Below are 16784 nucleotides of genomic sequence, written 5' to 3'. Positions count from 1 at the left end.
TATATATATATATAGTGTGTGTATGTGTGTGTCTGCCTTTATATTTCATCAAACTCCATGACCTTGACATTGCAAGCATCATGTGTTACAGTTTGCACTACAGGAATCTGAAAGTGGAAAGTCACCAACATGATCGAAATATAAACTCGTGTGTGTCTGCGTGTAATTCTCGGTTTCTCTGCAGGCTGCCGTTTTGATCTACGTGGCTATTTGGTGTGTGGTAGATGCTATGAATGTCAATGCCTATCTATTTATCACTGCTCTTCCTCCAGTTGTTCTCTTTCCACTGTTCAATCTTTATTTTGAGTTGCTTTTTCCATCACCTTTTGTATTAGGTGGCCTTAACCACCATGTACGCGTATAAAGAATAAGTATAACGTATTGCAAAGCACCTTTGCTGCTTTTCAGGTGGGATACGGGTAATGTTAGAGACAGGTTCAGATGCATGCTAGTGGTAAACATGACGGAATAAAGATTCGGGCACCGGATTGTGACACCAGGACAAACGGCTACACACCAGGTTGCTGCACACTTCATTAGACATGCTCAAGATCACATGATGTTATCTCCATATGCTGGAGTCTGGAGCATTACGAACCAAATGAAAAGATGCATTAGTATTTCTTAGACCTCTTTTTACCTCCTCACTCACTGTCTTTCAATCTTTCTGTTTTTCCTCAGACGGTGATGGCTCTCAAGACCACCTGTTGCCGGTCTGCATGGATACTGAATGTAAAAGCAGTGCAATTTACCTGGCCAGGCCTGGAGGGACAGAGGTACACAAGCCCTCCGTTATTACTCTGTCACACTCTTCCATCCCACCCTTTCATCTGTTTGCATCTGCAGAGACAGTGAGCTCTGAGCTGCTGTGAGGACAGTGACAGGACTGTTTTAAACATCGGGTCACTCTCATTTTTAAAAGCAATGGATAGAATTGGATGGATTAAACTGATCAAAGGGGTCAGTAAGATAAAAAATAAATAAATAAGCGATCGACTGTCCTGCAAAGTTCAGCTTTAACTCTGATCAAACACACCTGCCTTTAATTTTCAAGCAATTCCCAAAGACCTTAATAAGTTTCTTCTTTTTAAAAATGCTCTTCTTTTTAACTTTTTATTCATTAAGTATCACTGGTTCCAAAAAATATTAAGCAGCTCAACTGCGTCAAGCACTTATTATAAATCAGCATATTAGAATAATTTCTGAAAGATCACGTGACACTGAAGGAGTAATGATGCTGAAAATTCAGCTTTGCAACCTAGGAATAAATTAGATTTTAATGTATACTGAAATAGAAATATGTTATTTTATATTATAGTAATATTTTACATTATAAAATGTGTTGTTGTATTTTTTTATCAAATAATGAGCATAAGAAGCAAAAATCTTACTGATCCCAACACGGTAGTATATGCGTGTATAATAAGAAGTACTGTATCCTGAGCATATATTTTCCGTTGAATATATGAAGATATGAAGATAATAATAGATTACAATAAAAGCCTATAATAATAGTGGCATATAATTATTTAGAGCTCATTGTGTGAAGGTCTGCTGTGGTCTGGCAGCTCATGCTTTTAACTGAATGNCACACACACACACACACACACACTGTCTGCCTGTCACAAGCCCTGGGACCAGAGAGAAAGGGAACAACGATGGACGGAGACTAGGAGAGGGCAAGAATGTAAAGGGCGGGGAACACGTGTCAGCTTTTGTCCTCCTGCCACAGGCGCTAGTCTTCACCATCAGATACACTGAACGGAAAGAAAAGTTTGACTCTTCCATTATTTTCCCATCTGTCCATCACATTCTCTCTGTACATTATTGGTCTTTCTTTTCTTTTCTTTTTGGTTCTCTCCCCTTCCATTCTTTTTAGAGTTCAGAAAACAACAAGCTACACTGGTTTTTGAAAGAGTTTATTCAGTCCTGCCGAATAATGCATGAGACTGATACAGACATAGCAGCACACATGGTGTATTGAAAAGAGAAGATACAAGAAAACAAACACTTGACAAAAGATGGAGAATAACAAAAGACACTCTTGTGTTATAGTCAAAGAACGTAGTCTATGATTTAATTNGTGTGTGTGTGTGTGTGTCTGCTAATCACACAATACGCTTTCTCACACACATAGTCTGCTAAATAAACTCATTCTCTCTGTTTTCCTTTCCAGCTCATCTGCTTAATATTGACAGTGTAAACACGTAACATCACACTCATTAGAGTGATTAGGGACAGCGATTGTCCTCACCCTCACACACGCTCAAACACATGCACAAACCATTTTGGCTGACTGTATAAATGGAAGTCTTTTGTCATTTTTGTAGATTTTTTAAAATACAAGATTCTTTATTTCATGACAGATTCACTATCAGAACTGCTCATTTTTATGTTTATGGAATATTTCAGAGTGTATTAGACTCTTTAAAATAAACATTCCAAAAGGGGAGTTTCACAGCAGTGCCATAGACGAAGAACAATTCTCCTTCTAAAAAACTTTTCATGAAACGGTTCTTAAAAGAAATTTTTTTTTTTTAGTTTGCCAGACATTTTAATAATCTAAATAATCACCTTTCCACTGTAAAGAACCTTAACAAGGTAGTAAAGGTCTTTTGTTGAACCAGTGATGCCAATAAAGGACCTTTATTTTTAAGAGTTATCATTTTCGTTCTTGGAGCTTAGCCTAATATTTATCTTAAAATACTGTTTACATCAATGGTTTAACCTTTTTTTCTCCATTTTCCTTTGAAAAAAGTCTTGGTATTTTTGGTTGTTTACTTCCAAGCCGTTTTATCCTCAAAACAGAAGCTATTTCAGAAACACCCCAAATGTTTTTTCGTAACAAACACTTTGACAGTCAGACATCTGTTTCCTGATATTCACATTTCGTTTACACCTGTCCGCTTTTCACCCTTCCCAAGATTTACATGATTTCTTGAATTGTGGACATGATTTCCGAGCTCTGAAAAAAGAAGAGAGGAAGGGCTTTGGGATCAACACAGAATTAAACTATCCCTTAAGCTGCAATGCAGCAAAGCAGCATCCATAAAACATGGCGCGAGAAAGAAAGAGAGATGGGGAGGAAATGATGGAGAGCGAAGCAATAGATTGTCTGAGGTGGTGGAAGTGAGCATCTGTGTACGTGTGTATTGAATTTCAACAGAGTCGTGAGGAAGTGAACAGGGGAGGGAGGGAGGGAGTGACGGACGCCCTCATAGGCTGAGCTGCTCTCTCTCTAGCAAGCCCGGGGCGTCTCACACTTATTCATTTCATTTTCATGTACTCCGTAATAGCAACTTTGTTTCCAGCTTGGCAGCATCAGCTGAGTGTGTCAGGCCATTTATTTCATTCTTTTTTTTTTCTCAGAGGAGTATAAATAATATTTACACTCACTCTCATGGCTCACACTTCGAAATTTGCCTGCCCCTGCGTGCGTCTCTTTCTGGATATTTGCTCGTCTCATTGTCTGTGTATCTTGTGAGTCAGAAATCACCTAAAGCGTCACTCTCTGAGCAGTTTGTTTAATGGTATTGATCCGTGTAAGTGTGGATGTGGCTTTGTATCTGACTGCTTCTCTCTTTATCATGACATGGCTAAATTATCAGAAGTGTCTTGTGGGCAAAGCTACTGAAGGCTACATTTCCCAGACATCTCCAGAGAAGGTTAGATTGGCCATTATCTGCTTAGCCTATACAGTGCACTGAGGCCTTCATTTAGTCTCTCTCAGGCAGCTGGTGTTTCTGTCAGTACTTATGGCCGTCCCTTTCCCCTCGTGTCACAGCACCACCTGTTCGGCTTGTACGCTGCCACTCACGAGTTGTTAAGTCGACCCACACAGAAACTGAATGGTTTTTAACATTAGCTAAACTGATTAAGGGGGAAATGTGTGCAGATTTTAATATGGTAAAATGTGTTAATGGGAGCTGAGAGGGCTGTGCACTTATTGGCAGCTGAAAGCTTTATCAGAAATTAGCCAAAATAGATGTTTTATCTGTTCCTCTCAGAAAGCCAGTGCACGGAACCCAACAGGAAACTCCACACAATTGTATTCTTGTCATTCACAAAGTTTTAAACAAGTAGATAGTTGCCGAAGTGTTGCTACAGCTTTGCGTGTTTGTGCTGCCGAGTTTGGCTAATGGTGCATCGCGCTACGTGAAGCACCTGCAGTATACATGCAATGAAATGTCTGACAGATCTGGATATCAACCTTTGACATTTTTTGTGAAATGCTAGTCGCATCCATTCTGTTTAATGTCATCTGAAACAATTATGAAGAAGTCCTTAGAGCATTCCACTGCGCAGGCCAAGTCATTATCGCTTTCCTTAAGTGACTCCTGCTATTGTTCTGTGCTTTAACATTCACAACAGCTAGTCTGTCAAGGGACAACTTTTGTCACAATTTTGCCTGTATTTAGTCAGTGAAAGGTTTTTTTGAGAAGCTGATATGCCACCACTGCAGTAAGTTTCAGCACCTATATTAGTTTAACAAAACTCTTATGCCTCTGGAAGACATTTATGCTATGACCTGCACTCATTAGAGGTCTAATGATTCCCATTATGAACAACCCATATGGTTCACATCTCATGTCTAACCATGACTTTGAAAGTACTTTTCTTTGACTTTTGTTAATTATGATAATTCTCAGTTTTTAACAGTTTATCCTGCATTAATGGCATTGAAGCGTCTTTTTTTGATTTAGTTACTTGTGATTTGCGTTAACTCAGTGGAAACATTATCAAAGTGAATGATTTCTCACTAGAGCAGTGCTGAAACATCTAAAATATTAAATACGTGTCTCACTTGTTTTTGAGCATTACTTTGGACCATGAGAATGAGATACTGAATTTCTGTTACAGGAAATCTTTTTTTAGAGGAGTTGTTCACTAAGAAATGAAAAAGTCAAACCTGTAAGATTTTTTTTCTTCTATGTAACACTTTTATGTAACATGTGTTTTTGTCTCTACAGTGAAGTCAGTGGGTTAGTGCTGTTTTGTATGGACAGTTCTGTGCATACAATACTTTATTTATATTCTTTTGTGTACGATGAACGAAAGTAAGTGGAAGATGAAAGAAAGTGTTTTTGAAAAACATGAAGAAATACATGATTGAAAGCATTAAACATTTTGAGTGAACTATAACTCTAACATGCACTACAGTTCAGAAGTTTTTATATATTAGTCTATTATACACACAAAGGCTGCATTTATATGAATAAAAAAAAAAACTTTTGACAGCTTAGCAGAAATCATTTTTCTAGGTTTGCATGAAGTGATTTAAGTAATATTTGACCAGCAGTATATGTACTTTCATTTAAGTAATGGCGTTGTGTACTTTGTCCACCTCGTACAAATATTACCAATTTTTAAAAATCGCTGTGCTGCTTAGTATTTTTGTGTATTTTTGTATTTTTTTTTTTTTTTTTTCAGAAAGAACTTTTATTTTTTGACATTTATAATTTTCCCCTTCTCCTTTGATACATTCAAGAAAATTAAATAAATAAAAAAGACTTATAATAATATAAATATGATAATAAATGTGATTTTAAATACATTTTTACACTTCCATGCAAATTGCCTTAATGCAAATTATTAGAAAATTGGTTTTGCAACACAAGCTACATGGCTTTGACCAGTATCATCAACTCTCATGTATGAATGCTCACATAAAGTGTCAAAATCAAAAATTGTTTGCACACCAACCCCACCCCCAACCTACTAGATCCTCCACCAGTCCTTGCTACGGCTCTCATTATTTACAAATTAATCACTGCCTGCAGGTGACCTTCAGTTCTGGGCACTCTCGCAGGTGCACGTGTCTAGTCTTTTCTCTTCAGACATAAACGCTGCATGCTGTAATAACAGCCTGTACCCTTCCCACCTTTCCTGCCATCAACACCTCTGATCTGACACGCCCGTCTCCTGATTCTTGTACCACATTTCATTACAAATTGTGCTTCTCTCCTCTAGGGAGGCTAATGAAGAGGCCGTCTGTTGTAGATTCTGTTTCACACGCAGGGAGGAATGGCATGCGTTCCCCATAATACGACGAGCGATGAAGCTAGCTTTCTTTCTTTTCTTTTTTTTCCTCCCGGAGTGTCATAAAGATGGCAGTTCATTAGATGTCGCACTTTCATATCATCTGTCAGTGGCACCTATTGATGTAATGGCACCTCGTCTGGTGTCTTCCCGCCGGCGAGCTCTGATTTTAATTTCTTGGCCTAATGAAGCGTCACAGCTGGGATGTGGGAGTGGTGGAAAGCGTAGCTCTGCTAAAACAGGGACTTTTTGCGCTTTAGTAAACAAAGCCACAGGGATGGAGTCTTGGCAATGCGAACGTGATGATGTCTCCCCGACTGATATGAGGGAGGGAGGAAAATGGGCCATTTGTATTCTGTGCACAGCGTCTGCTCTATCTAAGATGTCCCATTACTTTTGCTAAGGAAAGGCTATCATGGCTTGCTGCATTAAAGGGATCATTCTCTCCCTCTTCCCCTCTCTGTCACTTTGGCAACAACGGCATAGTCTAATTCGCTGACATTTCGGCTGTTCGGTCGCATGGTGTTTGCTGGGCTCATGCCGTCATTTACACGAATGAGACACTTCAGATGATGTAAGTGGCTCATAACATGACAAACTGTCATGTGTGTCTTGAACAAGTAGAGCAGTAACCTATAAAGCTGAAGTAATCGCTGGTGCTGAAGTATCCCATCATCCATAGTGTCTAGACGTTTAATGCGATGACATTAATGCAGGTCTCTCCCAGCTGTGTTCAGCCAATAAACATCTTAAAGCAGGAAGCCAAATGAGAAATTAGCGTGTTTTCTATGGTAGTTGGTTAATTACAGAGTGTCTCGTTATCCTGGATGACANGTGTGTGTGTGTGTGTGTGTGTTCGTTCCAGTTTGGGTTGATTGGGTTAATCAGTAGAGCAGCGGATAGCTGGATGGGAGGCTAATTCTAGCAGAGAGTTACCTCTCTCTTCTCTGTGATCAGCAACAGGCCCTTCCCTCCGCAAATTACCTGTTTCCCTCTTTCTTCTCATCTCTGTGCTTTCTAATCGCTCCTCTCATCCATCACACACACTCTGGGGTGCCAGTTGTAGTCTTAGACATGCAAAAGCATCTTTTTATACGAGTCATGCCACGTGTTCACCTGGTCGGCCTCAGTGAACTGTCAAGTAGACGTTCTCCACAAAGAGGATGATAAATGTGCAGAGTCTTTGTTAGGAAGGCCTGGCTGATTCTCGGATGGGCTCTCACATCCTTTTAAACAATGAGCGTTGTACTCAGGCTCTCTAGGCACCTGCCAGAGGAGTAGCCCAAACCCTCTCCTGACCCGTCAGAGAGTCCAGGTCCGTGCATAGCAGATGGTGGGAAAATGCTCTCTCGTTGTATGGCGGCTTAAAGTATAATCTGTTTACTAGGCATGAATTATTGACTTTAAACCCGTTCGCATTTCTCCAAAGGCTGCTGATAAGCGGGACATTTTGCCAGTCACATCCTGTCGGGCTTATTTCTGCGTGAATTTTGTACGGTGCCTTTTACATCCCTCTCTGTGTGACCCTGCCGGCCTCCTCCACTCCTCCGTCAGCATTAGAGTTAAAGGAATGTTGTCGCATGTAGCGTAATGATGTGTGCAAGGCTCTTTGTTCAGTGGTACAGGTCGACACTGCCAGGCTGGTTTGCCGCCAACTGTCTTCATTGGCCAGCAGCTAATGCCGCCAACACCTATTCTCAACGGCAGCTGGTTCAGGTTATTTTTAAACTTTGGAAGGATGTTTTCAGTGTAGATCAAACCTGCTCATATTCAGACTGTCTAGATGCCAAGTTTGGCACATGCAAGCAGCTCTCACTTTCATCGCAAGGCAGGGTATATCACACCGTCTAATTCTCAATACCTTTACTGGCTAAATCGTCTAGGCTTTCATTTTTGCTATATTTTTCTCTTCCTTTTTCCTAATCTTCTGAAGGCCTGTTCACACCACAATGAATGTTCGGTGTGAAATTTCGGTGTGATAAACATTTTGAATGAACGGCTGTTAATGCGTCTGTTCGGACCGACAAACATTTCCATGCTGTCAGTGCAACTGATCATTTAACAGAGAGATGTTGTAATCTTTTTTTCTATCAAACTGCAAATGAAGCCAACTAACCAATACGAATCACACGCACAGAAACATTACTGTTACATAAAACTGTGACTTGGAGACACTTTTGCTAAACGACCGTGAATAGCAGAGGATAAATCCAAAGCATCTCTGTACTCTTGTATTTAGGGTTGTTTCATAAATAGTGCACAAAAATACAAAATTACAATCAGAATGTCTTTTCAAAAGCTGTGTATACCATAAATGCTTTTTTTTTTCCGCGACAAGCAGGTGTCTGAAATGGAAAACTGTGCAGCGCTTTACATACTTTGGTAAATGGAGAATTTCTGCTTTTCTGCAAAGTGCCACTTGCTGTCAGAGACGGTTCATTCTTTAATTTGAAGGTTTGAAAACACTCATGTTCAGAATAGTAATGATCTCAAACATGCATCAATTTGACTCTCTATTAACTAGAAGGACTTGAGTAGACCCATTCTGTGTTCACCATAATGTCAGCCCACAGCCTTGTGATTTCCATCTACCCTCCCTAATAAATCAATACGACTTAGCATTAACCGACAGTCAGCACTGATATAAGTCAATTTACACAAGCAGACACGGAGTGATGGAAGCCGATTGTAGATGGCCACAAGGGCAATGACTGTTTGCATAATCATTTCTATGTTGAATGAAAAGAGTCTTCAATTCAATGGAATTCAGCTGGAAGTTAAGGCCTGATTCTGTCTGAGTGGCTTCTTAAGAGAAAGAGATGTTTTTGTTTTTGTATGTGAAGCTTTACTGTAGTTGTTGATAGTAGAGTGTAAGTAAAGGACTCTGGGTTAGCTCACACACACAGAAACAGAACCGAATGTGTGCTTGCATTTTAAAGTGCCTTAACACGTACCAGCATGTACACCCACTCATTCGTTCATAAGGATCATTTGTTTTATTTCAGCTGGTTCTCAACAATAATGGCCTTAGTTTAGAAATGGTTTGCCAGGCATGTTCAATTTAAAACCTTGTCAGTATTACTTCTTAGTTATGATGAGCCATCAGTAAGCGTGCCCATAAGCTGTCATAACATCTCATAACCTGTTCTAACAGCCCATCAGTCAGAACTGCTTACTTAGGACCTTTGGTGGGGGTTGAGGTCTGGCTCAGTGGTCCTATGGGAGGGAAGTGCTCCAGGAGCTTAAGAACCATTAAACATTCAATAACTGAGTGAGTAAAAGAAAGACAGAAAGTGAGGCATAAAACAGGACAGAGCGAAAATGAGTGTGAACATATGTGAACTGAAATTGGGATTATCCTGATTGTCATTTATCCAGATCATCATAGGATCTAATTTAAAAAAACTAAAAGAACTAATTAAAGATAAAGAAAAAACTTTTCACCCCCAATTGTTTGTGGGGTTCCTCAGGGATCTGTCTGTCTGTACGTCTGTCTGTCTGCACGTACTCTCAAGTATAAGTATTATATAATACTTGAAAGTATTATTGGGTAACACATTATTACTTTTTATTTCTTTGCTGACAACTTTCAGCTATATTCGCCTTGAAAAACTGGTGACTCCATTCAGTTAGATGTTGTCTGGTTAATAAGCTTTGTAATCATTTTCCTTCAATCTCTCTTCTGTTTAGAAATGTGGGTGTCATTCTTGAACTTTGAGTCAAACGTATTAACTCAGGCGTTAAGAATAGTTGAGTGTCACATTATTTCTAAAATCTATCTTTGTCTTTGTCAGTCTTCACTCTAGCACCTTCAAATGGTCTGGAATGCTGCTGCACGGCTGTTAACAACGGCTAAAAAAAAACATGATCATATCACTACAATTTTAGCCTCCCTTCATTGGCTTCTGGTTTATTTTAGGATCCAATTTAAGATGATGTTTGTTTTTAAAGCCCTTAATGATCAAGCCCCATCATACATTAAAGATCTTATCCTCCCTTACTTATCTAGCAAATCTTTAAGATCTTCAGATAAAGCACTTTAGCATGTACCACAATCTTGTCTAAAAATATAGGCTTTTTTATTAATTTTTTGGTCACTGGCACTATAGCCAATGGAATCCACCTTGCACCTTGAGTTAACTATTAAAGTTAATTATGAAGTGTTATTGTTTTAATCTCTGCTCTATGGATTAAAATTTAGTTAGTGTTACATCTTGAATGTTTGAAGGTTTTCAATTATTGTATCTACTTGTTTGAAAGTTAGTTTTTGAAATCCGTTTAAACTTTCTGAAATTAACTATTGTTATTTTGGTGATGTTTAAAGGTTAGTCATTGTAACTGTTTGACAGCTGTTGGTGTTATATTCACTCTAGTGGTTTAAAGCCTAGTTATTGTTATGTTTGATAATCAGTATTTTACATCTCTAGCAGTTATAAGGTTATAAGGTTGGTTATCTCTAGTTTTCTCTAAATTGAAAGTTAATTATGTTTATGATGGTATAAAGGTTAGTTATATCTTTAAATTGATGCTTAAACTGTTTGTATATTTTGTAATTGTTATTGTATGTCTTTAACAGTCTGAAGTGCATATAAAATATTTTAAACTACGAGTTTAACAGAAAGTGTCCTAGATAACCTGTCAAGCTCTTAGCGGGAAATAGTGCTGCAATGTAAACAAACATTGCAGGACTCTCACATTTGCTCATAATGAGGCGGCTAGGCCTACAGTGCACACCATGACTCACAAACTTGACTTCGATTTTTCTATTTTGCGGAGACAAGACTAACATCAGTTCATTCTTGCTTTAGAGATATTACCAATATTAGCTTTAGATAAAATGCAAAATAGTTTGTACAAATACACACACCATCTCTTCACCTCATCAACACGCCTGATCCATGCATTGCTGATTCTGGCTGTGTACCGAGGGTCAGGAAAAAATCTTATTAGCAGCCATTAAAGAACGCTTTCTTTTTTCCTGCATTCTCTCTTTAGCACTTTGGGTCCGTCTCCCCTCTCACTGCATATCTCTAGAAGTCTCTCTATTTCTCCCTCCTGTCTCTGTGCCTCCATCCCCATGGATGTAAACATGCAGAGATGCACCTGGCTCTCTGTTTTACATTCATGAGTGAGTAAAGCCTGTAGCATCTGTGCCTGTGCCTCCCCCACACACGTGCAAATGACCCAAAGAGCAAGAGAACCATAATGCTGCACTGCCTGGTGCACTGCTTTGCTTTGGCTACATTCAGTTGAATTTGTGGTGTTGTTCGCATGACCTGTTAACTTTCATATCAGACGCTGGTTTAAACAAGTGGCATTGCTAAACTCCTATCCAACATACCTACCCTGACAAATTCATCATAATGTCACCAACTTAGTTAATAACGTTATTTTGTCGCTTTATAAAATCTGAAAGAACTTGCTGTAATATGTATTTAAAACATTTAATTTTAGTATTTTCCGTGTAATACTTCATATAGTGATTAATTTCAACTTTATTTCTTTTAGGTTAGCAGTTATCTCTTGTACTGGATGCCAGCTTATGTAACTGAATTGTCTTTCTCTGCTGTCCCAGTGGGTGCCGGTGCTGACGGACTTCAAGAGGAAGGATTCTGTGTGGGGATTTGTTTCTTCAGACATTCCCATCACTCTGCACTTAGGAGACTACAACATGGATGGCTTTCCTGATGCCCTTGTCATTCTTCGTAACACCAGTGCTAGGTAAGTCAGCATCAGTGCTGGCTGGGTACCCAAAATCTGTACTGGAGTACAAATAATTTTGTTTACTCAAGTAGGAGCAAAAGTCATGATGGTACTGTAAGGAGGAGGAAGAGAACAATTCGTGAAATTACTGCTTGAATTATGAGTGCTGTTTACATAGGATCTGATCAAAGTACAGAATAAAGCACTGAGAATGATGAAATGGTGAAAAAAATATATATGAATGCAGACATTGTGAAAGTGTAAACATGTTTTATAAAGCAAATAGTCACTTAAAAATGAGAACATGTATACAAATCTTGAATATTGGGTGGAGAACTAAAAACTAAACTAAATATATCTCATTAAAATCAGTAGATTTGCACAAAATCTTGAGATAGATACACCTGATTTATAAAATACTATTAAATCCAAAGAGTTTACTTTCTGTGAATTATGGAAGTTAAGAATTGTTGTTTTTTTTTTGTTTTTTTTACACAAATTACTTATTGAAACTAATAGAGCATTACAACCTACCTCTCAAATGCGGTGACTTGTGTGTGTTAAAATGTGCATCACTGAATTCATCGCTTTTCAGCAATATTTTTAGCCCCAAAATATAATTTTTTTTATCAACATTAAATTTCAGAGAAAGGAACTATGTTTTGACTTTTAAACATAAAAACTCTCAACACCAAGAAACTTTTAAATTACATTTTTAAACAAAGCAAGTCGTGTTTAAACAAACATGTGTAAAGCATACAAGTATTTTTCTTCCTAAGAAACAAACCAGGTCTAAAACCCAACCTTTATTACCTTTTCTTTTTTATCCAAATAGGATCTTTTTGATATTTCCACAGTAGCTGTTTTTTCAAAGCACATCAGCTATTTTTCTCTCTGAAACCTTAAGTTGGAGGATTTCATGGATGATCCTGATAAAACAAGACTTTTTACTCTTCTGGGGCATTTTATGTTTTTCCTCTTCACTATAATAATATTGCTCTACATACATTATTTTATTTCCCCCTCTTTCTGAATATGATAAAAGTCCGTATGGTTATGATATCAGTTTGTNGCATTTTTGCATCATACATCACACTTCATTCTCTATTATCTTAACAGTGATTACATGACAAGGTAAAGGTTGACTGAGTGTTGTCTAAGTGTTGCCATCAACAAAAGCGAGAGAGTAGGTGCCTGTGAAGAGCCAGAAGCTTGTCACCCATCTTCGATCTGGCCTGACCTGAGTGAGGACAGACAGGCCTGAAAGAGCAGCAGGAAGGGCATGGATGGATTAACAGCTCTCTGATTGAGATAAGATACTAGAGGCTCTGCCGCTGGCCTCCAGGTGACTATGAGAGATGCTCCAGATGCTTTTAGAACACAAAGACAACTTCACATTGTCCTGAAGGACAGGGGATTTGTGTCTAGACTCAGAGAAGCACACAGAGAGTCACTTGAGCCACACACACAGAATCCTAGAAAAACGCTTTTCTATTTTATGATCTGCTTTGTTGTGGTCTCTAGTCTATGGTCTTCATGCTTAATACATTAGGTTGACCTAATCTTTAAGTCAGTAAAGGCTTAACCTTCCCCTTGTGTCCTAAGGCTTTAGTGCTACTATGGTCTCTTCTAATCACCCCACAGCCAATCTCATCATCAGCACTTCCACAGTAATCAGGCAACATGCATCCAAAGACCTCAGAGATACACCAGAGCGTGTTCAAATCGGCCTATTGTCATTATCGTCGCATCTAATGACTAAGATGCCAAGGAGAGTGATTTGATTCTCATCAGCCAGGAGCTGAATGTTAAAACCTCCTTTCCTCGCAGATGGCCACTTTCTTATCTCATAGCAATCTGTGCTTGGATCACTCTAAACACTCCCATGAACCTTTTCGTCAAAGACCACAGCATCTTTCTGTGAATATCAAGAGTCTTGCTGCTTCAGATTTTTGCTACTCAAATAAATAACACATATTTCATACTTAATTTTTTTTTAATATATATGTATTGAACAATTTAGTGAGGATTTAGCATGTTCTGTGGCTTAGAGGATGGCTTAAGTGGGCTATGTTCATATGTTCACGAGGTCAGAACAAGCATGCTGATACCCATCAAACACATTGGCATTTTGCGGTTTAGAAATGAGTGACGGACATAGATGTGAGTAATGTTGTGCCAGTTTCTTTTTCTTTTTTTTTCTCCCCCAAATGCTTTCAAACCAGCCTCCAGCCCATTTTGTTAGCGAAGGTTGTCATGGTTTCTGAGGTGATAGAGTGTGTTGGAGTTGGTGAGTGTTTTTTTTGTTGTTGTTGTTGGGTTTTTTTGTGTGTGTGTGGGTGAGAGAGAGAGTTTACCCAACCAGCCAGAGACATTTTCAAAGTCAAAGCCGTTTAAAATTGAAATGAGAGCTTCATACTTCTTTTAAATGAGCCATACGTAGTGTTTAGCATATTTGGCGAGTGTAAAGATGTATACTCATCTAAGTGTGTCTGAATTGTCAATGTTTGCATTCAATTCTGTTTCATTTTATTGGCTCTTCAAGGGTTCTTCATCTCTCCATCCTCTTCAGCTTCAGTCCGCATCATCAGCCTCTCTTTCCACTTCTCATTGGACTTCTGACACTTAGTCTCTCTCTCTCTCTCTCTCTCTCTCTCTCTCTCTGTCATATCCTATCTAGGCAATATAAGATAAAGAGATGTCACTGGCAGATAGTTGTAGGTGTAGATACTATTTTTAACTTTTAGTGTGCCCTCTCTTACCAACCTGAAAGTTTCCAATTTAATGTGAAATTGTAGATTTTAAATCATGTTCACTTTGAAAGTTGCAGTTTGCTTGTGGTTGAACAGTATCCTAGATGAGGTTTCTTTTTTTGCGCAGTGTTGCCGAACTTAGCAGTGGTATTTTATGTCCTATTCATTAAAGCACATATAGTCTTTAAGGGATTGCTCATCCGAAAATTAAAGTTGTCATCATTTACTCAGCGTTATGTATTCCAAAGGTTTTTTTTATTTTAGGAAAACAAAGGGTAGATATTTAAATAAATACATATTTTAAAAAATGTTTTGTTGAGCACACTGTGGAATATCATTGTTTGCATTTGGTAAAATGCAAACTTTAACCACAGAGGAAAGTACTTCATAGTGATTTGGAATGGCAGGAGGGTAAATTATGACAGAATTAAAATTTTTGGCTAAACATAAAAATCCTCTTTTGCTGATACATTCTGATGTATTTCTTTGTGAAATGGGACTTATTTTTTTATCATACCGACCGTCAGGAATTTACTTGATTGCGAAAATTAGACTTGGTTGATGTCAGCAGAATTGATGAATCATCTACATTAGGAGAATAGACCTGTACTGTAAAAGTAAATGGGTACAATTTTGATTTCAAGTCAACATCAAATCGCACACGCACACAAAGGCTGACGTCCATATCACATCATTAATATCTGCCTCCTGTTCTTGAAGCAGAGAGCAGTATTATAGTGTTAAATGCCCCCAAGGGTGTGTGAATATACCACTGACTTTCTGCTGAAGAGGTAGTATTTTGGAGGAAGTCAGGCCTCGGTCCATCACTGACTATGTGAGTCCAGCCTACATGCCGACACAGACTTGGAGGTGCTCTGTAGGAGTCACTGTACATTTCTTTCACTGACGATCATCTGAACCACTGACGTACACATCCCCATTTTATCCTTCGCTGTTTATATATAGATATCGTTTTGTATTAGTGTAAGTTACTGTGTGTGTCACTTTCTGAGAAAATGACTGTGGGCAAGGAAAAGCAGAGTACAGTGTCTTTTTCAGCTCGAACAACGTCAACATTTTCAGAGATTTAGAAATTGCTTTGTAGCTTTATTCTACACTGATATGTCTCTTTCTCCACTTTGAAACTAGATATACACCAGAGACATTGTAAGAAGGAGACGGACCACTCACAGAATAATGATGGGAGAAATCACGCCGCTAAACAAGGCAGCTGTTAAAATGGAGGTTTCGTGTTTTAGTTAAAAGAGCCCAACACCTTCTTGGTATAATTTGATTTCCTTCAAGCAAGTGTGTTTATTAACTGGATCAACCTGAAGAAGTATTTGAGTTTTATTTGTATTTGAGAATTATTTATTGAAAAGTTCAACAGGAGTGCGAAGAGAGTCAGTAAAAAAAAATGAAAAGCTATAGAACAAAGAGAGCTTTGAAGGTTGAAGCTTCTAAAGTTATCCATTGATAACATTAACAGTTCACTACAGTACATGCTTTTTGACATTTATATATTGCCTGCCTGTCTACTGTGCATTTACTGACAAAACTATTTACATTGATTTCTTGGCATTTAGACAATTAAAGCATTTAACATCAAGTGAAGACACAAAGCAGCTACCTGTCAGTCCTGTGTCCTGAATTGAGTTTTATCAGAGTACCTGTACTTTACATCACAAATCGCTGCTTTGAAACACATTATGTACACATAACAGTGTAGACTAACTGTGTTGAAGATTTCAGTCTTTCAGTCATTCATGTAGGAGCTGTATGTGTACTGTATGTATCGGCTACATGGAAAATTGCTGCCTGAGGGCATATCTGCAGTGTGAATGGACTTAAAGTGACATTGCTACACAAACAGAACTGATTCTGTGGCACGCTTTTGCACAATTTGCACACATTTACCATGGATATTTAACAGTGTGACTAGGCACGACTACAGCCGTCTCAAGAGAACAAAGTGTGCTTTCTCTTTCCTGTCATTTTCTTCCACCTACTCTGCTGCTTCTGTGTCCTTCTCCAGCTNGAGAGAGAGAGAGAGAGAACAGCTAAGCAAGCACACTTTTCAATCTTCTCTTTATCAGCAGATTACATGTCAAATACCTGGCCCATCTCCTACACACTCCCTTCCTTTTCCCATTCGGCTCTCCTCCACTCTGGTGTCTTGCCCAGGTGCTTGTTTGGCTTCCGATGAAATGAAGAGCGGCAGAAGAGCTTGGTCATCAGCCCTCTGACTCACCAATAAAACCGCTTTAAGAGGGCTAAGAAGAAGACTCG

At 38.6% G+C, this 16784-nt stretch overlaps 1 protein-coding gene across 1 annotated transcript in view; it reads left to right on the top strand.

The window, feature by feature from the left end:
• Positions 1-661: 661 nt before the first annotated feature.
• LOC122347956 (T-cell immunomodulatory protein-like) overlaps positions 662-16784 on the top strand; it is a 29765-nt gene continuing 13642 nt past the window's right edge. Inside the window, exons 1-2 of the mRNA XM_043243189.1 lie at positions 662-776; positions 11615-11760. Of these exons, the coding sequence (XP_043099124.1) occupies positions 720-776; positions 11615-11760 (203 nt within the window). The 5' untranslated portion in view covers positions 662-719. The remainder of the gene's footprint in view (positions 777-11614; positions 11761-16784) is intronic.

This window comes from Puntigrus tetrazona, chromosome 7, assembly GCF_018831695.1.
Source record: "Puntigrus tetrazona isolate hp1 chromosome 7, ASM1883169v1, whole genome shotgun sequence".
NCBI lineage: Eukaryota > Metazoa > Chordata > Actinopteri > Cypriniformes > Cyprinidae > Puntigrus > Puntigrus tetrazona.
This window is presented reverse-complemented; position numbering and strand designations above follow the sequence as displayed.